The sequence below is a fragment of the Theobroma cacao genome, chromosome 1, assembly GCF_000208745.1.
Source record: "Theobroma cacao cultivar B97-61/B2 chromosome 1, Criollo_cocoa_genome_V2, whole genome shotgun sequence".
NCBI lineage: Eukaryota > Viridiplantae > Streptophyta > Magnoliopsida > Malvales > Malvaceae > Theobroma > Theobroma cacao.
In genome coordinates, this window is record NC_030850.1 from 25,937,948 (window position 1) to 25,964,472 (window position 26,525).

A 26,525-nucleotide genomic window follows, 5' to 3' on the forward strand; every position below is an offset into this window, starting at 1 on the left:
TTTCTCGTTCACTCACTGGGTTTATACTCACCATTTTCAACTTCATGTTTTCAGATCACAAGGCAGCCGGTAACTAGCACGAGGTGTCCTTGTAGACTTGTATCAATCTTTTGGTAGGTGCCTCGACATTTAGTAAATGTACATTCGTCAAGTTTCTCCGCTGGACATCGAGTCTCTTTTTGTTGTGTATAGACAAACCTAATATAAATTATTAATATATATATGTTGTAGACAATGTATATACACTTGTTTGGTATGCCAATATGAGGTGGCAATGTTTAATATTATTTTGATTCAAGTATGAAATGTGACTTAGCAGTTTATGATGGAATGATGAACATGTCAGATTGATAGGCTTGCTTGGACTTAGTGGACTACGTCCATTGGGCCCATGCACCGATCATGGCCCGAAATTTGGGTCATGACAAAAGTGTAACAAGTAACCCGACCTGACTTCCGAGTGGATTGGTTTTCCCGAGAGGTAAACCACTATTTAAGAGCTTGAGGAGTCTCGCAAGACTAATGCGTAATGAAATCAATCCAAGGTTAAAGAACACGAACAAGATGGGAAAAAGGACTACCAGTAATTATCGTTCTAGAAAGGTATCTGTATCTGTGTCTGACACTTCCCTCTTGGTTGTGAGAGAGGTGCTGCACCTGTTAGTAAGGAGGAATTTGAGAGGCAGCAACAAGCTCGAATTAAGGATAAAATGGAAAAAAAAATCCCAGGAGTTGGAAGAGGACTCGGTAAAGGATCCGTCTATATGCTCAGATCAAGGCGACGAGGATCCTAAAGACACTTAATACCTTCGTTGAAGTTCATATCACTTTAAGTCTAGGCAGGTATGGTGTAAGGGAAATAGTAGTAGTTATCTGTACAAAGGAGTTAAGAGTTGGCTTTTATTTTGTATGACTCAAACGGATTATAAAGTAGCTGTTTAAATGAAAGGATGTGTATGGGAATCTTTCGGTATGACAGAGGTAGACTAGCAATATAATTGCTAAGGAAGGATATTCACCTTAGTGGCGTGATTGGTTGCCTTAGATAATTATTAAGGATCGATGTAGAAAGTTATTAATGGTACGAACAACTACGAAACCTGATAAATGATTACCGGTTAATCATGGAAAGGTGGAAATTGAAATCCCAGTTGTAGTTACAATTTCGAAGGATATGGGAGAATTCAATGAGGCTATAGGTGACATTTGGAATGGATGATGTGATTAAGTCGACGATTGTAATTTAAGCATGGAGAGGATTGCAAAATGATGCCATGACATATGAGGTAATAATTAGGCACAAATATAGCCCAATAGAGTTAAATTATGGAGTTTGGGAAAGATGAATTTTTTATTTAATAAGGATTGTGAGAATAAAGCGAGGAGAAAGGTGAATTATTTTCATAGCCATTTGTACTGAAAGTCAACAAAACTATTTGGGTTACAAGATAAGAAAGACAATTAATTGTGAATGTTAAGGAATTATGGAATGTCATAAATGATGAATAATTTTGTGTGTGGTATTATATTTTGAGAGTTTGATGCATAATATGGCAAAATTGTCCTAAGGTGAGTCTTATTAGTTGAAGAAAAATGTTAAAGGATAAAATGAGTTTGAAAATATCGACTCGACTTGGTGCATATGATAAACAAAAGAGAAGATACACCTAGTCATGAGAATTGTGGGATAGGCCTAGAAGAGAGCCAAATGGTTGAGCATGATCCCTGTAGTAACTTTAAAGATGGAAGACCTTATTCGTGGAAGAAATTTCCAGTAGCCACAGCGCTACAGCACTAACTCTTTAGCATTGCAGTGTTCAAACTGTTCCATGTCCAGTAGCAGCGACGTTGCAGCACTGACTGTCCAGCGACGCAGCGCTAGGGATACCTCATGTCTAGGATGCATGAGCAAGATGAGAGTTTTAAATGTTCCAGAGAATGTTTACATGAATGAATTGAAAAGTTTCTTTATTGCCTTGTATATGAACATATAATTGAAAGAGAAGTTGAAAGATTCTTGAGATGGCTACATTGAGATAAAACACCATGTGAAATATTAGGATGGATAATATGTTGACTAAAGTCAAATCCTAAGAAATAAGGGAGACGAGGGATTAAGCCTTATTAAAGGCTAAGGAAAAAGGGATTGAAGAGTTAGATGAATATATGAAAGATGGGTAAGGGATGTCAATACCAAGTGATGGAAGTGTGAATGAAGGATTACAAGGGTGGTATACCAAATGGGTTTATCCAGAACATCGTTATGAGAATTTGCAATTCTTGTCTTGACTTAGCTAAATGAAAAGGGTTAGTAACAACACAAGGCCAATCGTATGGCACACTAGAAACCTATGAAGATAAATTGGGGATTGAATGGATGAGTATGTATTTATATATCTTTAAGAATAATTGCATATTTATAAAACGATATGCTTGGGATGTCAAGGAGCAAATAAGAGACTAAGTGTTGCAGGAATGCTCAAACATCTTTGAAAAGGAATTACCAATCGTACAAGGTAAGTATAAAATGTGGGATTTTTAAAACCTTGCTGAGGAGCTTAATGGCTAAGTCACGGGTTAAGTGATCACATGTGGTGAGACATAAGTTTAAGATAGGTATCCCCAAGGAAATACTCAAGAGGAGTTCTACTAGGGATTTTGTGAAAGCAAGCATTAAGTTATATGGTTATAAAGAGGAAGCTGTAAACTGAAAGTGATATTCGTATTGACATTGAAAAATACTTGAGGAGAACCTTGTTTCCAGTCTTGCAATTCCAAGTACAAATTGTGAATTGACTAAGGGAGAATGATGTTATATCAGTATAAAGAATGGTTAAAGGTAATCTCGATAGTGAAGTCGGATAATGAAAACCTCCTAATGTATTATGGGAATTGGAATTCGGAAACGCATAAGCTATGCATGATTGAATAAGTCTAAGTCTTAAGTGACTAATTAGTCACGAATTGCAAAAAGGATATAATATACATGTTAGAGGCATGAAAGATAATTGAGAAACAGGGGTAACTTGAAGGGATTGTGGTATTGCATAAAATGCAATGATCAAGTAAAAAATGAGTCTTTAAAGGATCAATGAGGTTATAAAGCATATACGCATACTGGATTGCAAGATAATGAAAATGATAATTAGTAAGTGAAATGTGACTAATGACATTATGGTGCAAGGATATGTAGTACAATGAAACTTAAGTAAATAATTGGAAATGATAAGAAGGGAGTATAAGCATGTAAATGATGTGAAGTTTTGTGTAGGCATAATGAGAATTTGTATGTATTATGTAAGAGATAACTTGTGGTAAACGCAAGTGGAATAGTGATTTAAACATATAAAAAGGGTAATCTGAAATTGATTATACCCTAATGTTTATAGATTAAATATGAGAATTATTATAGCAAATCTTGGTTATGGAGAAGAAAAAATAAAGGGAAACTTAGTCCAAAAACACTTGAACACAAAGATCCCTACACACAATGAAGAATATTGACATTAGAAGTACGTGTACATGTGTATGTGTGGGATTGATGACATGGCCAACTAAAATGAAGCACTGTCCTTAGAGATTCGAGATTTGAACTCGATATATTTGATGAGTTGTATGGATAATACAATGATAAGAAATCCCATCAAAAGTATAACTATATTGATATAAGAAACTTTGGAGAAATATCCAAGGAAATGATATCAAGAAAATGTAATCTATGGGGTGATTAAGCCATGCAAGATGGACTAATATGATTACGAAGATTTAAGTTGTATAAATATGGAAAAAAAAAAAAGAGACATGAAGTATGAGAGAACGTGTGAGACCTTGTCAAGCTCGATTAAAAGACGATATTGTATCGAGTGGTACAACTAAGTTAAATCGAGCCTTGAAATAGTTCAAATAGAAGTTTATAAGAGGAATTTGAAAATATTGAAACCCAAAAAATGGCTTAGAATAGTGATTCGGAGTTCAAGGTCCAGTTCGGAGTCCATTAGGAAAATTGACCGATTAAGGACAAAACGATCATTTTACCATTTGATGATAAAATGGAGATTTCTAGCTAAGATTTGATCACATTTGACCAAGAATAATTATATGAAATATAATTATGATTATTGGAGTATAAAATGATGTTTAGCAGTGAAAAATTGTGATTCCCGGTATTTTTGGAGCACAAGGGCAAAATGGTAATTTGGCCACTAGAGGACTAAATGAGAATTTTTATAAAACAATTTTTGCCCCATTTGGTTAATATTGATCAATATTAGTGTTATTTGAGGTTGAAAAGTAGAAATAATGTGATTCCGGTACATTTCAGAGTATAGGGGTAAAATCATAATTTTTCCATCCTAGGGGCAAATCGGTAAATTTTTTTCCCCAGCACTTATCAAGACCAAGGGATTTTAATTGTGGTAGGATTGGATAAATATCAGAATATTTGTGGTGAAAAATTAAGAAGAAAAAGTCAAAAAGTTAAAAATTTGGGTTAATAAGCATGTGACACGTGGCATGCTTGATTATTTTATTATTTTCAATAGAAATCAGCCCATTAAATCCCCAATTCTCTCACCATATTCTGCCTAGGCAACCAGCAACAAGAACAAAGGAAGAACAAAGGGAAAAACAAGAAAACCTAGGTGGAAATTAAAAAAAAAAGTGAAAAAATCAAGGAAACAAGCTAGGTAAGTTAGAATTTCTTTAATTCTCCTTGATACCTAGCTTACCCATGCTTTTGTTCTTGATTTCCATGGTTGAATATTGAGTTATTATGATGAATTCAATTCTGAAAAATGGGTATGGAAGAGGAATTGTTGTTGGAATAATTTGATTTTAGACTATGTTAGTGTTTAGAGATAGTTAAGCATGGTTATGAACAAAAATACAAAAGAAATATTCAATTTCTCTAGGGTTCCTTGTTGGTCGAACCATGAGGGCTGAATATCAATGGGGGATTGTTTTTATTTCAAGGAAAATGGCTTGGAAAATGATGAATTAAGGTGAAACGGTTATGTAGAAAAAAATTCTGTTCTAATGCACCAAATGACCGAATTTTTCTATAAGGAACTGTGAGGGTTCTAATGTTGAATTTGGCTTTATTTAAATGGTATGTGGTAAATTAAGGTATTAGAGGAGAAATGGATTAATTTGGAGGTGATTTGGACACAATCACCAATTAATCGGGTGATCGGTCGAATTTAATCGATACTGCGATTAAGCGGTAATCGGACGTATTTTTGCATTTACATATCAAGCATTAGTAATTTAAATTAGTTTATATCAATTTAGGGACAATATAGTAAATTCCTCAACTTTGTTATTTGACAAGGTAGTGAGACGTCCGAAAAAGGTAAAGGAATTGCGCTTGAGGACTATTAGTCCGAGTGCACTCGGAATCCGAATTTTCGACACTTGTGAGTGAATTTGCAATTCAAAATTTATTTGGGAATTCTAATTAAGTTGAAATGAAATGCGTGAAGGATTATATCTAATTCCCATTTAAAAATGAATTTTGGGAACAAGCCCTTAGTGAAAATATTTCAGTGATGTTAAATATGATTACGATGCATCTATGTATATCTGTATGATGCCTACATGTATTATTGAGAAATTTTGTGAAATTAAGTGTACTGAATCTGTGTACCCTTGTATTATGTTGATATGCATTATTAATAAATTATGGTGAAATTGATGCAACCGTGCATGTGTGGAGTGGGAAGTGCAATGCCAGTTGAATGACAAAGGATGTGATAATTACAACCGTGCATGTGCGGAGTGGGAAGTGCAATGCCAGTTGAATGACAAAGGATGTGATAATTATGACCGTGCATGTGCGAAGTGGGAAATGCAATGCCAGTTGAATGACAAAGGATGTGATAATTACGACCGTGCATGTGCGGAGTGGGAAGTGCAATGCCGGTTTAATGATAAAGGTTGTGGGGACGGCGATACGTAACGCCCACAATTTCCTAAAAATTCAGAGGTGTGCAAAGAGGGATACTGGGTGATACCCCTTACCGAGTACTCCAATAGTTATTTCTTTGTACCATCAAGAATAGTGAAGACTTGGCGGTGTATATAATTGCTCATATCTTTGTGTGTATATGTTTGATTGTGTGGTATGTGAAACCCGTGTTTGTGACAGTTTGTGATAAACCGTTAATTTTGCTATCTTGCTTGATAGAACAATTAGTGAATGAAACTGTACGTAATACATATGCATGTATGAATCGTACGGGTTGTGAAACCCTTATTGTGTGACGATTTGTAAATAACCGTCAGTTTTACTACTTTGCTAGAAGGATCGGTGTAAATTCAATGATGTTTAATCCTTGAATGCGTAATAAATTTCGAGGTAAGGGAAAAAGGGTTTAGAATAGTAGTTAGATGAAAATGGCTTTATTTTCAACCGGTGCATCATGATTGTCAAATTTTCTGGTTGGATTGCTTGTTCCCTTCTTGTTCACTCACTAAGTATTGTACTCACGTTTTATAAAAATTCATGTTTTCAGATTAGGTGACTGTTGAACCCTAGATTGAGGAGTCCCCGTAATACATCTCCTAGGTATGTGTCTGGCATTCGATAGTAATCCCTTTTATTGTAAATGTCTCCGTTGGAAGTCATGGGTCCTTTTGTATTATGAATACAATCTAACAATGTGAATATGTGTATGCAATGTAAATTGCTAAATACATGACTGGTATAATGCATGTATATTATTATCGATAATGCCATTATGTTTTGGCTATGTTTACACCCGGGAAAAGGTGTGTGTGTGTATGCATGATATGATAAATTTGTTAAGCAAAGGTAAATGGATAGGCTTGCTTAGGCTTAGTGAGCTATGCTCATTGAGCTCATGCGTCGGTCATGGCCCGAAAAATTGGGTCGTGACAGAACGATTGAAAGATTCAACTCCCCAGAATGTTGGAAATATGTATAGGAATAAATAGGGCATTTTATGATGCCATAAGTCATATAATGGTGTATGAGGATAGGATGAATGAATGTTGAGAAGTTTGACAAGGAATAAAGTAATAAGATGGTGATTGGTATACATAGTAAGTATAATATGTGATTGAAATCGGTATGATTGAAATAGAGTTATGGTTCAAATTTAATGATAGTGATAAAGGCGTACTCAACATCTTAAAATAAGAGATAATGATCGTGAAGGCTACCATCGATTTGATTCTAAAGGATGATAACAGACATAAGTGAGGCATTCTAGTCGAATTGGAGGTAAACGAGGTGAATGAATGATTAGAGGTTTGACAAGAATCGAAATAAAGATATGTTTGAGGTTAGTGACGGAATTAAAGGTATACTTGGGATCTTAGTGATAAGAAAGAATAATTGAGAAGGGTACCATGGTTTTTACTCAAGGGTGATAATAGATATAAGTTACGTACCCTGACCTCGTAAAGTGTTCTAGTCAAATTGAAGATAATGAGGCGCATAAATCAAAATTCCTTATGAAGAAGTAAATGGAATATGATCATTGAGTGAGGTTAACAACCCGATGTTAAAGAGAATTCGAGGATGAATTCTATTTAAGTGAAGGAGACTATAATACCCCGTACTTTGATATAGTGACTAATAAAAACTTACTGGATGCCAATTGAGGTTAATTATGATGTTTAGAAATGATGAAAGATGAAAGAAATAGTTTGAGATAAAATATTCCGCACACAAGGAAATAATAATAAAATAATGATATTTTTATCGAAGAAAAATTTGTGAGATAAAAAGTGATTCGGAAGTCAATTGAGGCCTAATAAGGTATTTTGGGTACCAAGGGGACAAGAGGAGACAAGAGGAAATTTTTAGAATAAAATAATATTAAAATATTAATATTTTATTCAGTGTCAAAATTTTTCATGAAGAAGGAGTATATGGTCAATCTAAGTGGGGGAGAAGAAGAATGAGAGAATTTTGGAGAAAAATGACGTTAATGGGGTCGTTTGTCTTTATTAAGTAAAGATAACGCGGGTAAATAAATATTTTAAATATTATGGGGACACTGCATTGGAGTACAAACTTCATAATTTGTTTGTACATGTGTAAAAGAAAGTAATAGAAGGAAATTGGAGTTAAATGAACGTTGGGAGGACTAAATTAAAATGGAAGGAAACAAAAAGGGTAAAACGGTCATTTTGCATCTCGAGTTAAAATTTTTAAGTTTTCATGAACCTGAGCATTTTTAGACCCTTATGGACCTTGTCTCAATGTCAAAGAAGTAAAAAGATTGTATAAAGGCAATGGAAAAACAAAATGACATAGTTAAGGGTATTTTGGTAATTTTGCTAGAAATGGATAAACTTAAGCCATAAAAATCCAAGTTTCTAGGATTTTTTTCAAATTTCCAGCACTTCTTCTTCTTCTCCTTCCTCTCCCACGTTCTCTCACCCCCCTCCCCCCATGGAAGCTTGCCTTGAATTTCCATATATTTCCTTGAATTAACCTCGATTTTTCATGTTTTTGTGTACCCTTTCACAGAGTTCTTTGTGCTCTTCTATTTTTTCACCATAAAACCCTCAAAAACCTTTTCTTATTGCACTATCTCACTAGCTGGACGTTCTAGAAAGAGAAAGTGAGATTTTCATGATAGTTTGAAAGCTTTTGGAAAAGAAATTCAATTGTAAAGCTACCAAGGTGAGTAATGAAATAGAGTTGATTTCTTTTTAGTTGTTGAGAATGGCTAGTGGCTAGATCGGTGAGTGTTGTGTAGTTGAGGTGGGTTATTCATTGTAGTGTGACTAGAATAGTGAAAATATATAGTCACTTAATGGTAGATGAAAGCTAGTTAAAAATAACTAGCAGAACATGATTTAGTGGATAGCTTTTAGAACTATAATTATGCAAATCGGATTGGTTGTGATGTTGTTGTGATGATAGGTCCCAACGAGGCCCCACAATTCTATTTGGACCATTAGTGGAGGTTGGAGTCGAGTAAAGATTCAACAAATATCGGTGAATGAACCTGCACTAAAATGTTTTGGGTAGATGTACATACGTTTGAGCGAACCACTTGAACTGTTTAAATTATCTTTTCTTCAAAATGCATGGGAACAAGCCTTTAGTGAAATGTTTTTGTGATGTGAAATATGATTGTGATGAATCTATGTACTTTTATATGACACTGATATGTATATAAAGATATATGATATATATATTGTTAAGTAATTTTGTATAATTGATGTAATCGTGTATGTGCGGAGTGGGCAGTGCACATGCCAATTGAGTGACAATGTTGGTATCAGAGCAAAGGGTTTAACCCGATCCTTGAGAACTCTCGCATGTGAACAGTGGCGAAGCGTGACTTTCCACCCAAGGGCTTATAGAGAGGGCTGTCCCCTACGAGTGCTTTGATACGTACTGTTTATTGCCACCATTAAAGGAGGAAAGGGCTACTTGTAGTGAGGGTTGTCCCCTACGAGTGGAGTCGCCGCCGAAGGAGGAAAGGGCTGCTTGTAGAGAGGGTCGTCCCCTATGAGTGGAGCCCAACCGTGCATGTGCGGAGTGGACAGTGCACATGCCGATAATGATGTTGTCATGATATTTATAATCGTGCATGTGCGGAGTGGGCAGTGCACATATCAATAATGATGCTATCATGATATTTATAATTGTGCATGTGCGGAGTGGGCAGTGCACATGCCGGTAATGATGCACATCAGCTGGGTGAGGTGATGGTGGTGTAAGTGCTTATATATATACATATTTACTATATAGAGATGTTTGGATTTAAAATGTGATTGCATTGACAGTTGAAAACTTGAGTATTGTCAATGTGTTCAATTTAATGTGCAATGTGGCATGAGTGGATTTTTTTAGTGGTAGTGAAAGCCCCTTAGATTTTTATCTAGCCAGAATTTCGTTGCAGCGAGAATGCCTTTTCGCTGCGGTGAGAGTCAATCTATTATGCTTGACTTGCTTGAAATCTACTAAAGTTTTCACTTCTCAACTTCGTTGTTGTTCATGAGTATTTTGTCATCAAGTAACTAAATGACCAAGGGTTTGAATGAGGAGTTTTTAAATAGAGATAAATTAAATTGCATTGTTTTGAACTTAAGTGCATCATGCTTTCTAAACCTTCCTTAACGTTGCTTGTTCCCTTCCTATGTTCACTCATTGAGTTTATACTCATGTTTTTAAAATTCATGTTTTAGGTTTCTTAAGTTAAAGGTGATTGGATCCTAGGAAGAGGTGCTCCACCCTATACATTGCTCAGTAGGTTTAGCGTGACACTAAGTGTTATCAATCGTGCCCAGAATCACTCCGTTGACGGTCGAGTTCTAATTACGTGTATATGACTACTTGTTGTGAAATGCTGAGATTCACTTGTCAAATTATATGTATGTATATAATGGTTGATGATGCCATTATGAATACATGACTGGGTTTTATGAGTTGTTTTCAAAGGAATTGTAATTGAGCATTATGAATTTTGGATTCTAAAGGAATATAGATTAACATATAAGATCATGTAAGTAGGCTTGCTTGGGCTTGGTGGGCTGAACCCATTGGTCCTTCCGCCGGTCATGGCCCAAAAATTGGGCTGTGACAAGAGGAGCCTATAAAAGTGACAAAATAAATTTGCCTTATGGAAATGTCATTACTTACTTGGTTCAGAAAAAGGGAATATGGAGCTTAAGGTATCAAATGGATTTAGTGAAAGGGATCAAGCTATTTACCTTGGGAGTTTGCCTAAAATGGGGTATAAGCTTGATAGAGAGAAATATGTTAAACCCCCCAAGGCCATTTTTGGAAAAGAGTGTTCACTCCCTGCTCAACTAGAAACAGCTCCCTCACAGTTCTTTAATGACATACTTTTCAACCTACTCATGAGGATGGATGGAAAGCTGACTAACCAAGGAGTAAGAATGCTGAAAATTGAAGAGAAATTGGCAGAACTAGAAAAGGTGTTGAAGGAAAAAGGAAAAATGCCTACTGAACCTGTAGCTGCAGACACCTCTATCACTCCAAGCCTTGCACCAGTAGGACAAGATGCTGAAGGCTCTACCTTCCAGGTTGAGGGTCATGAACCTGAAGTAGATCAACCAAAGAAAACCTCCTCACCTGAACCACAAAAAAAAGTTGAATCAGAACAAGGAACTAAGGTACTTGGCTCACTAGATAAAAATCCACCATTTCCTCCAAAACCTCAAAAAGAGTAGCTTTCTCCTCCTCATTCTGAGGAAGTATCAATTATGGACATTTTCCATCAGATGGTCAGGGAAGAGCAAGTAGAAAAGGAAGTAGCTGAAGCACAAGCACAAAAGTCAGCATCCATTGAACCAGCTCCCACAACAGAAGAGCAATCGGGTAAAGGAAAAGAAAAAGTTATTGCTGCTTCACAAGCCAAGTCTAAACCATCTAGTAAAGGCATGAAGACAATGGCAACCAAGACCAAATTCCTCAAAAGATGCAAATCCTCTAGAATAGCTGAAAAGGCTAGACCATCAGCCATCTCTTCTCCTCAATATCCTTTTAAAATTCCTAATAAATCATCCCCTGAACCCTCACCATAGAAATCACCTCCAGAACCATCTCTTGAACCCCTTAATGTATAGTATTTTACTGATGAATCCTCTCCCTCATCCTCTTCAGAAGATGCTTAATCATCTTTAAGATTTGATGATGACAAAAAGAGGGAGAATTAGGGTATAATTAGGGTACAGAGTCTAGGGGAGAACTAGGGGTAATTAAGGGTAATTTAGGAATATTGATTGTTATTTTTATTGTTCTACTGTTTTTGCCTTGATAGTTGAACAATTAAATTTGACTTTGCTGATAGATGTTTTTGAATGCTTATAGACATTGCTGTTTATGTTTTTGGATGTTTACAAGTTAATGGTTGAATATTTAAATTTGTTATTGAAGTTGCTACCACTGAGTTTCTGCTATTACTTTGGTGCTGATATTGGGCTGTCATGATCTTTAATATGATAATGTGAATGGAAAATGGTTGTGGATGTATATGGATGCTAATTATACTATATTTGTTGAATAATTAATGGCATACATAAAATCTGGTAACAATACACTTTTGACAGATACTACTGAAATATTGATGATAATCCGTCAACAGTCACCCATTGTCAGTTACTCTATATATCTGCATATATATATATATTCTGAATGTAGAATGTTATTGTATGTATGAAATGAATAAGTAAACTATTCACACACTTAGGGGAAGCACACACTTAGGGGGAGAAATCCTCATTTCTATGCAAAACTAAAAAGATTAAATGGACATTGTACAGTTAATCAAGGAATGTTTTGTCAACATCAAAAAGGGAGAGATTGTTGGCTCCATTAGTTTTTGATGATAATAAAACATTCACATTCATTTGTGTATAATATTTTTACTTGAGTGTGCAGGACAAGAATTATATGCTAATGATAAATAAATTATTTCATGAGACATATCAAAAAGGCATATGAATAAGAAGCCACAACTAATCAACAAAATAGAAGCACCTTAGTTGAATAATGAAGGCTTAGTCAGCTAAAATTCAAATCAAAAGTTGACGGGCTCAAGAATATTGAGAAACAGAAAAGACTTAATCGACCAAGAAGTGGGTTAGTTGACTAAGAAGCTACTGCCAAAAATCTGGACTTCAAAACAAAACTGACTTAGTCAACCAAGAAGTAAGTTAGTCGACTAAGTGCTCACTGCCAAAAACTGGAAACAAAAAACAGAGACAACTTAGTCGACTAAGACATAAGTTACTCGACTAAGAGCATTCTGCTAGAAAATTTGAATTGTGCACTAGAAGACAGATTAACGGCCAAAACTGCTACCAAACTGTTTCCAACGGTCAAAAACTGTCTAACCCACATCAGAGCTAATTTTTCAAGTATAGAAAGGACTTCCAACGGCTAGAAAAGGACATTGAAGGCTTCCAAGTACAAAAAGAGCTCAAAAAACCAGCCAACACTCCTTGCTCATTTACTGCACTCAACTCCTATCTTTGTAATTGTGATCTGCGCTTCACTTTGTACCACTTAGATCAACCTTGTGATCATAGGTACACTCTTATCACTTTTCTCCTTGCATTCTTAGAGTGAACAGATCACTCTAAGGGACTGATTCAAGATAGGATTGCTTGATTGAGCATAGGTTCTAACTTAGCCTTGAAAAGTTAGGTGTTGGGTTTTAATTGATCTCGATAAAAATTATTGTGAAAGGTTTTGGCTAAGTTTGGTAAAAGCCATTGTAAAAGTTTGGTGAAAGCTTGTAAATTTCACCGTTCTTAGTGGATTGATTTGAAAATCCTTGGTTGAACAATCAAGGTAATGGATGTAGATCTTTGACTGAACCACTCTAAATTTTGTTATGTTGTCTACTCTGTTTTTGTTCTTATTTTCATTCCTTTTTTTCACTTGCATTTGTTCCCACTTAGAGCCAATTTTTGAAAAAGTCAAATTGTTCTATTCACCCCCCCCCCCTCTAGCACATTTACTCGAAACCAACAGTAAAGAGGTAATTTATTTTAATTTGAAAAATTATTTTCTCTTCCATTCTTATACGTAAAGAGTGAGAGAAACTCTTTTTATAGTTTTATTCAATTATATATAGAAATAATACCATTATTACTATTAATGTGTATTTTTTTATGTCTAATATCTTTTGAATTTTATTTAATTTTTTAAATAAGTTATAATTGAATTATATATAAAGTTCTCTTTAACTGTTTAACATTTCTTTCTATTTGGCTTTCTTTTTGAAAATGCTCTAACGCCGCCCTTGGTGGTAAGGTTTATGAATTAATTTACGCCTTTGAAATTTTTTAAAAATTTAACTTAATGGTTCATATTAAAAAGTAATTAAAAGATTTTCTTTATAATCTTTTTCAAAAGCACGAGCTTTTGCCTTTTCTTTGGGAAGTGGCACATTTTGTCATGAAGCCCACTATGTCATTAGTGACCTGAATATCTAGAAAACCCATAACTCCACTATACATAATGGGGTAACATGTTTCTCTGATTACATGCATATTGCTCTCAACAATTACTCCCTAGTTTATGCATATTGCTCTTGAGTAATGACTTATTCCTAATTTATAAATAGAGCTGTGAGTGTGACAATTCGTCAAGGATACTGAAAACTAAATAGATTCCTCTCTAAACTCTTCTAAGTACTTTCTCTCTTACTATGCTCTTTACACCCGATTCTACATTTTGCACTGTTGCCTCACTTTCTCTACACTTATCTTAAACTTTGTTGGAGATTTGGTGAAAATCAATTGGCGTTGGGTGGACAACCATAGGTGAACGGTGCTCTGTGCTGACAACAGGCGACAATGATGGCCAGATTCTGGGTAGATCCTAGAGAGAGAGGGGAAAGGGGGGAAGAGACAGAGAGAGGAAGAGGCAGAAGAAAATGGGATGACTTGTATGAACTGTCACATGGCCATCAAGCCGCGGCATAAGTTAAAGTGGACAAAAATTATCAATTGAAATTTGGCTTTGGTGGAGTTAGTTTTTTATTAAGATTAAGGATTTGTTTGGTTTAAAATAAAGGTCTAGCAGCTCCTTTAGATGTAATGAAAGGTAAGAGAATAAGTTAAATAAATGGGTATATCACATGCTTTTTTAAAGTTTAAGTCTTTGTGTTTCTTTCATTCATTTTTTACAAAAAAAAAAAAAAAAGAAACCTAAGAAATAAATAGTAAAATATCAACCAAATTAAATCTTAACCTTTTATATATACTGTATTACAATGCAATCAAGTAATAATAATGAAATACTAAAAATAGGAGATACTGAATCATCATAAAAATAAAAGGAAGTGATTTTGCTTCAGTAAAAATGGTAAAGCATATACAAGTTGGTTGACCTGGCTAATTTAAAGCGACGCAGAAGCATGATGAGATATACTATATTAATATGACTTTAATAAAGTAGTATCAAGCTTTAACAATCCTACCCAAATGAATTGATGCAAAGAAGGTGGAGCTCATTAAATGTGAGCCAAAAAAATATTAGATTCAGTTGGCATTTGCACTTGTTATACTATGGATCACGACTAACACCGGTTCTACCCTAAAACTAAAAAAATTGAAAAGAAAGGACTAACATGGTTTAATAGCTGTCCCTTTACCTGCCTTTCCAAAAAAAATAAAACAACTGTCCCTTTGCATATTAATTTAATATTAGGATAATAATCCTCTTAATGTTATCACTTGGATTAAAGCCTAAGACAGGAAAAATGTTAGTATTAAAATAATACCTCGAAAATCTTCTATCCTCGATCTCGCGGGAGTGTCTGCCAGTCCAAACGTGTTATACAATCGTCATGTATGGTTTTAAAGGTAAACAAAAACCTTCCAAATCTTTTAAAATCTTCCAAAATGAAGAATTCGGTGGAACATTATAATCCATGATTTTTTTTCCACAAACGAATCATTCGTCCAAGTGCACAAAATTTTTAATAACGAGCCAAAAGATAAAAGAAGATTGTTTTTTTTGCACATTTTTCTCCTTTTTTTATTGACTTTTGCCCAAAACTATCCGTTTCGGTGCCTTTGATTAAAAAAGAAAAAAAATTACTTACACTCTTTAGTTTTAACTTTTCTTATATAATACTTTGCAGTTTTTCTTTTAAAAATTAGTGTTTTATGAATACTTTTTTCTTGATTAATATTTTGTAGATAATTTTTGTTTTAGTTAAAAAATTAAATTATTTATTTTATTTAATAAAGTTATAAAAATATTTTTAACTGTGATTGAATAACTTAAATTTAAATTAAGATTCTTTTGATAATTTTATTGACAAAATTAATAATCTAATTTTTTGTACAATAAAATATTAATTACAAAATGAAATTACATAATGTTATACGAAAAAATTGATAGTAAGAAAGTGGCGTGTAAGAATAGGGATGGAATCAGGGAAACAGGGTGAGCAGCGAAAAAGGATAGTTTGAAAGAAAAGTCTAATTAAGAGAGAAATTTGGTCAAAAATAAATCCATTTTTTAAAAAACTTTTGATTGTAAATCTGATCAAATATAGTTTATTTAAGGTCGTTTCCGACCATGAGAGGGTTGGATTTGGTTTTAGCTGGCCGAGTCTAGTACTATTTTTTTAAAAAAAAATTTGATTGTCAACATATTATTGTATGATACGTAATACGTATTGTATGATATAAGATGATATTCATAAAAAACGACACATATTTATAATTATATCTTTTTTAATCAAATATTGAAAATATATCGTATGATACGTGATACATATTTTACAATACATGATACATATCTTATAATTACGTATCGTGTGATACAATCATTACATTTTTTATAAACTTAATTTTAATTAATTTTTTTAAAAAAATTTATTATTATTTTTTTGAATTAAAACATGAAAAATTGTATTTTGAGTTTCAATCTTAAAATTTTAAATAAAAAAACTAAAAAATGGAATTCCTTTTAATTTAACATGATAATATTTTTAATTTTAATTAATAATTAATATNTATTTTAATCAAATTGATATTAATAATATTTAAATTATATATAAAATATTAATATTTTAGAATTTATAAATATTTTTTTATTTTTATTTAATAAATTAATAAAATAATTTTTATAAAATTTTATATTACTAAAGAATATGTTTAAAAGTTTAAAATTAAAAAAAAATCATCTTTTAAAATTTCAAATCACTTAGATATGTGTTTTTTTTATTTATTTAAAACATTTTAAGGGCGAGACAAGTGTGTTGGGCTTATGAGGTTCATCTGATCGTGTTTTGACCGTTATAGTGAAACTGTGAAAGTGCGTTCTTATGATATTTCTATTGCTCTAACTGCAGGGATTTAGCTTAATTTTTCTTATTGAATGTTTTGATAAATGTTTTTTTGTTAGTTTTTTATCCAAATGTTTAAATGCAATGAGTAATGCTTATCAAAAGACGATCTTCAAAATGTTATGAATATTTGGAGAATTTGGACAGAACTCTTAGTGGGAAATAATATTTTTAACATTTGATTTCAGACGAATTTTACTTATTCTCTTATCTAGATTAAAAAATTATTACGTATCAGTGTCTCAAGCATCAAGGATCATATATTGTGTATTCCTCCCACCAATTACAAGTACAATTTTTTGGACAAAATGGTCTACAAATGCAAAAAAAATAGTGCACAAAATGTTGCATGAACGATATGAGCACTTAAACAACATTTAATAATTTTTTGTTAACTTTGTATAAACTTCATGTTCACTTGCAAAATGCAATTTCAGCACTTCCTGTTCAAATTTTATGCCCAATTTCTTATTTTATTTTTCAATCTTTTCGAAGCAATTTTTTTTTCTTGATTAAAATTTTATTTAAATTTATTAATAATTTTTAAATTTAAATTCTAAATAAAAGAAATGGGCATCAACATTATTTACAATTAATCTTATTTTTCACAAAATGTTGTTAACATCAATAGCAACATTTATTTGTACTTGTGGTTAATCTATAACTCTATATTAAGAGCATGTTTGACCTGATTTTTTTTTAATTTTAAAGCTATTATAAAGCTCTTATGAAAAATAATATCTTTTAAAATTAAGTTAAAACTGTTTGGTAAATTTACTTTTTATAAGCTCTTTTTTATAGATAAACTAGTTGGCAAAATAATTTATATAAATTTTAATTTCGATCAAAATTACCATAAAGGGTATTTAATAAATAACTTTTTATAATAATTTCTTTATTGAAAATAGAAAAAATTAACTTTATTTTTTATCTATTTAAAATAAATTTTTGAAAATATAAAAAGTATTTTTATATAACATAAAGTTTATAATTAATAATAAATCATAAACAAAAAGTTTCACAAATAATTCACAAGTAACACATAATTCATAAATAACTCATAAATTAACAATTTCTATTTTTTATCAATGTAGTAGCTATTTGATTGCGAATTCTACCCATGTAACTATCATCCAATACTCTTCTAGAAGTATGTGAATCTATTTCTTCTTGACTTTTAAGAATATAATTAAAATTACGATCATATTTATCAAATTTCTCATCTATAATATCACACTGAGTTTGAATTAGAAAATAACACTGGCGATTGAAGTTTTATAGGTTGGTTCTCAATGCTGACAGTTACAGATAGGCTATGTAGCTGTTACAAGAGGGATGCTCCTCTAATGGACACAACTTAGATCTGTATAATTGGGTACCTATTATAGGTTAGCTTCTACATTTATTGAGAGACTAGTCGCTACCTGCTACTGTCTTATATTACTTCGTAAGGGTGTAAATTCTTTCAAGTCATCATTTGCTTTGTCAAGAAATCAATTAGGAAAATTCAGTAGCATGATGCCTTCAGCATTGCCATCAGAACTTCTTGATCAAGCCATGAAAGTAAAGTTAGAAAGAATTAATTACTCACCGTTGTAATTATAAATGAGACCATGGATATTTTAACATTCTAAAATGTGTTAGCAAGACTAGAGGCCATTGGGGCCGGGAATTTGGACCCTTGAGATTCCAAGGACTGAGGAGCTTGGAGAAAAAAACTAATCACATCATTTGATTAGATTGGTTTGATGTCAAATAGTGGAAACTTACAAGGGCAATGCCCCAATGCCAATTGCATTCATCCTAAATCATTGATATACTAAAATTTATCCTTTTTATATCTTTTACTATGGAGAATAATTGAAAACAATTTAATCATAATAATTTATCTCCTAGATATTAATTCTGTAGTAATTTTTTTATGAAATACTAAAACCTGACTTAGAACTAAAATAAAAAAAAATAAACATAAAATAATTTGAAAAAGATTAGAGATTTGGATGAAGCTATATGATCATATCTAATAGTATCAACTTAGATACAGAAAGGAATGAAAAAAATATATTATCCAGGGTTTGGAAGTTAATTTTCATTTAATTTATTTCAATAATTATTGACCTATTTGACTTATTTCAATCATAATAAGTAAATATTATATACACCAAAAAAAAGTTAATAACAAATGAATATCATATAATTGTCATATTAAATAATAAATTGAAAAATATAAATAATAAAGAAAGTTTCCAAAACTCAAAAAAATAAAAAAAATAAAAAAATAAAATTTGAAAAAAAATTAATACCTTAATGCAGTTATGATTTTTTGGTTTCCGTTCTTCTTAATTTTTGTAAGAACAAAAAAAAACCTTGATTTGTAGAAAGGGAGAGAGGGGAGGGAGATCAATAGGGAGAGAGGGAGAGTATTTTTTGAGAGGATTTTTTTGAAAAAAAAATAACTCTCCTGATAAGCTGACGTGTTTTTTTTTTTTAAAAAAAAAGAGAAAGCTCCTAATTGGAGCTTTTTTTAAAATTTTATTTTTTAAAAAAAGTTATCTTTTAAAAATTTATAAAATTCTGTTTGACCCAATTTATACTTTTAAACAATAAATAAGTTAAAAATAAGATAAGCTAAACGGACACTAAAACTTTTTCCTAAGGGCTTCAATTGGATGTCATACGAATTTGTCAATTACATGACATATGGCGTACAATTGGAGTGGTTGTATTTATTTTCATTTCATGCGAGTCTTCATCGGGTTAATCTTGGCCCGCCCGAGCAGTTGGCTTATGCCATGAGCTGTTTTTAAGCAATATTTGTTGGCTCGTGGGGCCTGTTATTTGGCTCAATGTTAATGATTCTCAATTGCTGTACTCAGCTTTCATGTTAGATATTTTTCCATAATTTTATCAATTTTATTTTTATTTGAGGGTATGCTGCCATGCTCGAGATTTTTTCAATTTTTGGTCAGTGTTTTTTTTTTTTTTTACATTTTTAAGGTCTTTATTATCTTTTGATTGTAAATGTGCTTTTTGTTTGGAGGGTATTTTAGGTCATTTGCTTAATTCAATTATTTTTACGGTCGTTTCAACTCGACTAATGTTCTATGACATTTCTTTTCCATCTCATTTGTTTAGCTTCCTTACCTATTGTTTTATTCCGTTTTGGTCTTCTTCTTTCTCTTCTTTACTTTAGTTTGTTTCCTATCTTTGTTCACCTTTTTTGACTTTTTTTTTCTGTTGTTCTTTTGTTCCTCATGGTTTCATGTTGGTTTTTTTTTTTTCATTCCTTTGCATGTTCCACTTCTACATCTTTTTGACTTTTGTTTTTCTTAGTTTTTTACTTCAGTATTTGGTCATTTGTGGTTTTTGATTTTTTTTTGGATTTCTTTTTTAATCTTCAGCTCATTTTCCATTATGAAATGTTGAATGATTTTTAAAAATTTTTGATCCTCCGTTTCTGTAAATTTTTTTTAGAATTTTTTAAAATTAAGCTTGATAATTTGTATAACAAATATTTTTACTATACTTTTTTATCATTCAATGAATGGTGTTGTTTGTTGATATTTAATATTTTGGATGATTATGTTTAATTAAGAATTATGGATTCTAAATTTATGCAACTTATCTTTTTAAGTATGAAAATGATATTATTTTCTCTTAAAATTTGATATAATTCCTAAGATCTTATCTTAATTTTGATATTGAAATTGGATACTATGTGAATTTATAAATTATAGTTGATGGATAATGAAATTTTTTTAATTATGTGCGTTTATATTATTCTTTTCATTTAAGAATTAATTGATAATTATGATACTTGTATTAATCATAAATCTCACAGAGATAACGCAGGTATCTTGCAAGTAATTACTTTATTATTCTATGGAAGAAATATTATTATAAAATTATTCAACTGCTAAAAGTAATATGCAAATCGGTAACTAGTTTGATATTTTCTGGGATATGTGTAGATTTCAATGGCTTAAAATGATTTGACATGACATACTTGTAGATGAGTAGGGTCTATAAAGACAGGTCAGTAGAAATGCGATCTTACGTCCGGACCAACCGACAAAACTTTATTATGATTTAGAAGATGTATCAATCGACGCTGTGGTGAAAGATAAATCCATAAAAACAAATAATTGAGCTTTTCAAAAAAAAAAAAATTGTGCTCAACTTTTTGAGTGCTGAATGGTCAAAAAAGATGCTCGCTGCTAAGCAAATTGCTACACCTTATTTTTGTATCCTGACCTGACCAAGCATTCCCGTGGCTGCTATAAACAAGGTTACCCTTTACACATTCCTGTGCAAACAACCAGCTCAAGAAATGAAGTCTCCTCACTTGTCAATGCTTCCTTTTCTTTTAGTTGTACTCTTCACATTATGCGACCAAACTTTAGCTCATTCTCATGATGATTTCCTTCATTGCTTTTCTCTTCATTCAGCAGACTCTGCTTCTATGTCTAAGGTCATTTACACACAAAATAATTCCTCATATTTATCAATTTTGGATGTTTCTATTCAAAATTTTAGGTTCTCCACTCCAGCTATCCCTAAACCGTCTGTCGTTGTAACACCACTGCAAATATCCCATATCCAAGCAACAATTTATTGTTTAAAAAAATATAACTTTCAAATTAAAATTCGAAGTGCTAGTCATAATTTTGAACCTTTTTTTATATTTTTCAAATTTCATTTGTTATTATTGATTTGGTTAATTTTCAATTGGTTGATGTTAATAAAAAAATGAGTAGCATGGGTTGAATCTGGTGCAATTATCGGTGAACTATATTAGAGAATTGCTGAAAAAAAAGTAAAACACTTGCCTTCCCAGCCAGTAAATGCCACACCGTGGGTTCTGGTGGGCATTTTAGTGGGCGAGGTTATGGCATATTGATACGGAAATATGGACTTGCTGCTGATCATATTATTGATGGTCACTTAATCGATGATACGGGAAGAATTCTGGACCGAAAATCCATGGCTGAGGATTTATTTTGGGCCATTAAGCTTCCTGATGATATATTCACGGATGCCACGATTACAAAGGTAAATTCCAGTCAGGTAGGGAAGAAAACAATTCAAGCTCCTTTCAAAGCGTTGCATCTTGGTGGGATTGATGAGCTAATTCCATTGATACAAGATAGGTTTCCTGAGCTGGGATTAGTAAAAGAAGACTGCATTACATGAGTTGGGTTGAGTCAGTTCTCTACTTTGGTGGAGTTTCAAGAAAACGTTTGGATATTTTGCTTGACAGGAATGCTCTTCCGAAATCAATTTTCAAAGGAAAATCGAACAACACGAAGGAACCAATTCCTGAAAGTGGATTTGAGGGGATATGGTCAAAGTTTTTGGAGGAAGAGGCCGAATTCGCTCTTATGATGATGGTAGCATTAGGAGGGAAAATGGATGTAATTCCAGACACTCAACTTCCTTATCCGCATAGATCTGGTAACTTGTACCAAGCCTCGTACCTTGTGGGTTGGTCAAAAGAAGAAAATGCAGAATCTCATAAATACATAAGTTGGATAAGGAGACTTTACAGTTATATGGCCATTTACATTTCAAAATCTCCAAGAGAAGCATATTTTAACTACAGAGATTTAGATATTAGAACTAATAACATCGGCTACACAAGTTATGCACAAGCCAGCATTTGGAGTCTTAAATATTTTAAGAATAACTTCAATAGATTGATACATGTAAAGACTATGGTTGATTTTGAAAACTTCTTTAAAAATGAACAAAGTGTCCCTCCTCTTTCATCTTTCATGGAAGAACAAAGGTAACTAGAGTAAGAGCGTTCAGAGCTTTGTTAGGCATTTCAATGAAAAGTAAATTGCAAATAAAGAGTTTCTTTTTTCCTCCTTCTGTCATGTTGAGATTCATGCCAAGTCTAGTAGATTATAACCTCACCTTTGTTTTCCAGCAAACTTGGTGTCGTTTTTGTTCACCTTATTTTTGGCTTTAGCTTTGACAGGAACGAACTGCCTCGGGTTATACACAAGGCAGGGGTACAAGACCCCTGCATAATCAACAAATAGATGAAGTTTAACACACTATTCGGGCTACCGACTCTGACGAATTTGGTATTTTGGTATCTATCCATTGAATAACCTTAGCAATAATTGAAGATTGTGCTCAAGCTATAAAACCACACCCTTCCCGCATAGAGTCACAATTTAAGCTCCAAAGGCAGGTGTCAATGCCCTTCATATGCTTAATAGGTAAACCACTGTTGCAATTTCCCTAGTTCAACTTAAAAGCCGCAGAGATTTCACAACTGCGAAAGTAAATAGACTTCACCATTCAAGTTAAAGCTGTAAAAGAAACTCCTTGTAGTTTCTTCCGGTTTGTGTTTTAGTATAACAACTATGAAAGTGCATGAAAAACCCTGGAAAAAAATTCTACAAACTTAAATGGCTTTGCAAACTCAAAGCTGCTTCATAATTTTTTGAGTTCAAGCAACACCTTTTGCATTGAACATCATGAGCAGACACTAGCTGTCTTGGAGTACATAATTTTGGTATATAGGAGTACATAAAAACTGCTTGCCTTGACTCGGTCAAGGTACAATAACAACCAAACCACACACTAGCTGTCTAACATGTACAATCCATTTACATTGGAGGTGCCCATTTTCCAGCTATGAAGTCCTTATAAAAGCAGGATCTTTTTGAAACAACATAAAAGACTGCACCAAGGAAATAACACAAGATAAGGATTTAAAAATGAAATTAAATGGAAATACCTCCCACTAGTGACAGGAAACGTGCATGTTGTACTTAGTCACAGAAAGGTTATGCATAGTTGCTCGATAAATTATGCTTGGAATGCTTTCTTGAGAATATAAAGACACACCTGGTATCATTGGGATAATGAAGTTTGGTTCTTTCAACACATCATGAAGTGTTCCTTTTTCATTTACTTTGACCCATTTGGATGAACCTGGAACATCAATCATAGGAACTTCAGATAAAAATAACATGGCATTGTGATGTGTAACCAAAATTAATGAGGAAACGAGGTTGATTCCTTTTAATAGGAATTAATATATTGAGCATATTCATCTTTGTAAGCACAGCTGGTTGAAAGCATGGGTATTTAAAATTACCAATCCAGGTCCAGAGAAAACAAGTGCAATGATATACAACCAAGTATTTGCATGGTCATATTTCAAAGAAGAAAGGCACATATTTTTGCATTGAGCTAAAGAATGCAACATAAATTATACATACAAGCAAACGAAGTGTATCACTCTACCTGTACCAAACTGGCACTGACGGTATAGTCAAAGAGATGCCACTCTTTTATACTAAACTATTAAACCTTTCTCAACAAATCATCTTTGAAAAAATCGCTATAAAAAGGAAAAAAAAGAAACTAACTCATCAACATAAATATATGCTAATATGTATGATAACCAAAGAGCTTTTCTCTTGTATAATTGTCAATCCTCCAGGTAAGTAATAGGATTTTAAGAAAATAGAGGGAAAAAACCTGGATAAAAAGCTTTTAGTCTTTGGATTGAAAGAGAAACTGCACCAATAGTTGCATAAAAAGGTAATGCTAATAAGAGGCTGCTAACTAGAAGTAAATTACAGCAAGGTAACTTTTAACATAATTTCAAAAAGAAAAATATTGGCCCTATGCTTCAGTAATTTAACTCTAGCAACAGAAAAGCACTCCCAGTCTCAAACATATAGTGACTAACAAAGAAAATATTGATGTGAAAGGTAGATTAGAAAACATACCACCTGCAGAATCACCATACGTAGAACAATCAACTGCATCCTTTTCTTCCTCTCCAACACTTTCCACATTAGAAGCTGCAGTTCCTTCTAGAAGATGATGGATAATTTTGGTCTTAGACAGATGCACACCAGAAGCAGCCTGACATAGTCAAGGATGACGAAAATGAGCATCAAAGACTGCTTAGCTACGAAAACAGCTTCAATGTCTTTAGCCTCCAGCAAATGACAGTGATTTTAAAGCTCCTTTAGCATACCGTCATTACAAGCATATCATTTTAACATGGACTAGTAGCTGTATATTAAGAAAGCTTCATGATACTATCTCTCTTACAAAGAAAGTTGCTACAGGTAGGCAACCTGTTGGTTTTCTAAACTACCATATATGTGCTAATAACACACATGGTAAGATATCAATGCCAAGCATGCTATGCTGGAATTTGTCCAATTCAATAACTTGAGACTTGAGTGCATCATAATCATTAATTCATTATCAATAGGGGCATACCTCATAGTAAAGTTCAATAGCTTCACGGGTATAATGGTTTTCTTTATCCCACGGTAAAGGGGGACAACTTTCTGAAAACATGTTTGAGAGTTAAGGACTTTAGATAAGGCATAGAAAACTGAAAATATTACAAAATATATGGTGAAACCAATAAGCATTTTGATATTTAAAAGAGAAAACAAAAAGGATATGATATCAAGATGAGCTGAAAACATTTCAGTTTCACAGAAATCCTCTATAAAATCACTGGACATAACCTCTGCATAGAGTAGCAAAACAGGCCAATGAAGAATTCCATTTTTATCCAATTCCGGCTTCCTTAATCCAGTAAGTTCTCTGTACATTGCCTTCCCAATCTTCAAACTTCTACCTTCAATAGCAGAAACAAGGTCCTAATCAAGCAAAAAGCAAATAAGACCCGAGGCACTTCCTTTTTTTTATTTTAATTAAGAAAAGGAGCTGTTGGGAGTCCAATTATAAAACCTTAGCCTGTACAAGGGCCTTAGAAACTTGAGCTTCACGCTGCTCCTGTACCATCTTCTTCAAATCAATCTGCTTTGCCAGTTTCTTTAACTCCTCATTACTTGGGTCTTTTCCTATTCCACTTTCACAATAAGATTTCGCCTCCGATAACAAATTTAACGACAGACACGCTTTGGCAGCTCGATAATACGCCTAAACAAAGATATTCCAAGAATGAACAAATCCTTATATATATATCTATTAAAAAAAGGTCCATTTTCTGAAGCATAAGAAACAGCATTAACTGAATGTAGTACCTTAACGTTTGCAGGGGAGAGCTTAATGGCATCCTGAGCGTCGGTGACGGCACGGCGGTAATTCCCAAGGAGTAAATTTACATGAGCTTTATTTGAGAACAAAACGGAGGTGTCTTGGTCGTTTAGAACTTTCTGGTTGATAGCTCTGCTGTAACAGTCGATGGCTTCTTGGTAATGCTTTTTCCCCTTTTTGACAAACTCGTTTCCTTTCTCCTGAAAGACCCAATTTTCAAAGAATGAATTTTCAACAAAAGAATAAGGTGAAAGTTAAAAGAGTTTTCTGAAATAAAGAATTTTAAAAGGATAAAGAGAAGGAGCCAAAAAAGAAAAACCTTAAGTTCAAGAGCAGCTGATTCTTTGAGGGCAGAAATGGCTTCTAGGTCAGCGATCTCGCTTTCTGTTTTGGGTTCTGAGCCTCTTTCCATCCATAAAGCCATTTTATTCGATGTTTGCTGGAAGGAAAGGCAGGGAGAAGTGGAGATATACAGATAAATGGAGAGACTATCGTCGTGTCGGACGAGAGAAGATGAAAGAACAAAACTAGAGAAATTACCACTTCTAAAAAAGTTTTCATGTCCCTAAACCCCTTCGCTCGAATTTTAATCGTTAAAACCCTCTCCAAACCCTACCCTGCCCTTACTCTAGCTTCTTAATTACTAAG

At 33.0% G+C, this 26,525-nt stretch overlaps 1 protein-coding gene and 1 pseudogene across 2 annotated transcripts; one reads left to right on the plus strand and one right to left on the minus strand.

Moving 5' to 3' along the window:
- LOC18613036 lies at window positions 21,154-22,619 on the plus strand (annotated as a pseudogene).
- Window positions 23,080-26,458, minus strand: LOC18613037 (tetratricopeptide repeat protein 4 homolog). 2 transcript variants are annotated; one of them, XM_018123987.1, is made up of 8 exons: window positions 26,197-26,458; window positions 25,865-26,077; window positions 25,569-25,760; window positions 25,277-25,477; window positions 25,086-25,166; window positions 24,584-24,719; window positions 23,688-23,774; window positions 23,080-23,520 (listed from the first exon to the last, which is right to left on the minus strand). In XM_018123987.1, exons 1-8 carry the CDS (start codon window positions 26,299-26,301, stop codon window positions 23,447-23,449), a joined length of 1,089 nt encoding a protein of 362 aa, XP_017979476.1. In that variant the 5' UTR covers window positions 26,302-26,458; the 3' UTR covers window positions 23,080-23,446. The 2 variants fall into 2 exon arrangements, with proteins under 2 accessions (XP_017979476.1, XP_007050119.2); XM_007050057.2 differs by having other exon boundaries at window positions 24,581-24,719.

Bases quoted from the DNA above. Each gene is read 5' to 3' on its own strand.
- LOC18613037 (XM_007050057.2), bottom strand. From the start codon at position 26,301: ATGGCTTTATGGATGGAAAGAGGCTCAGAACCCAAAACAGAAAGCGAG. The intron at 25,167-25,276 runs ATATCCTTTTTG...TAACTCTCAAAC, and splicing joins TTTCAGCTCATCTTGATATC to ATGTTTTCAGAAAGTTGTCC. The intron at 23,775-24,580 runs GTATGTTTTCTA...TTGATGTTCCAG, and splicing joins GTATGGTGATTCTGCAGGTG to GTTCATCCAAATGGGTCAAA.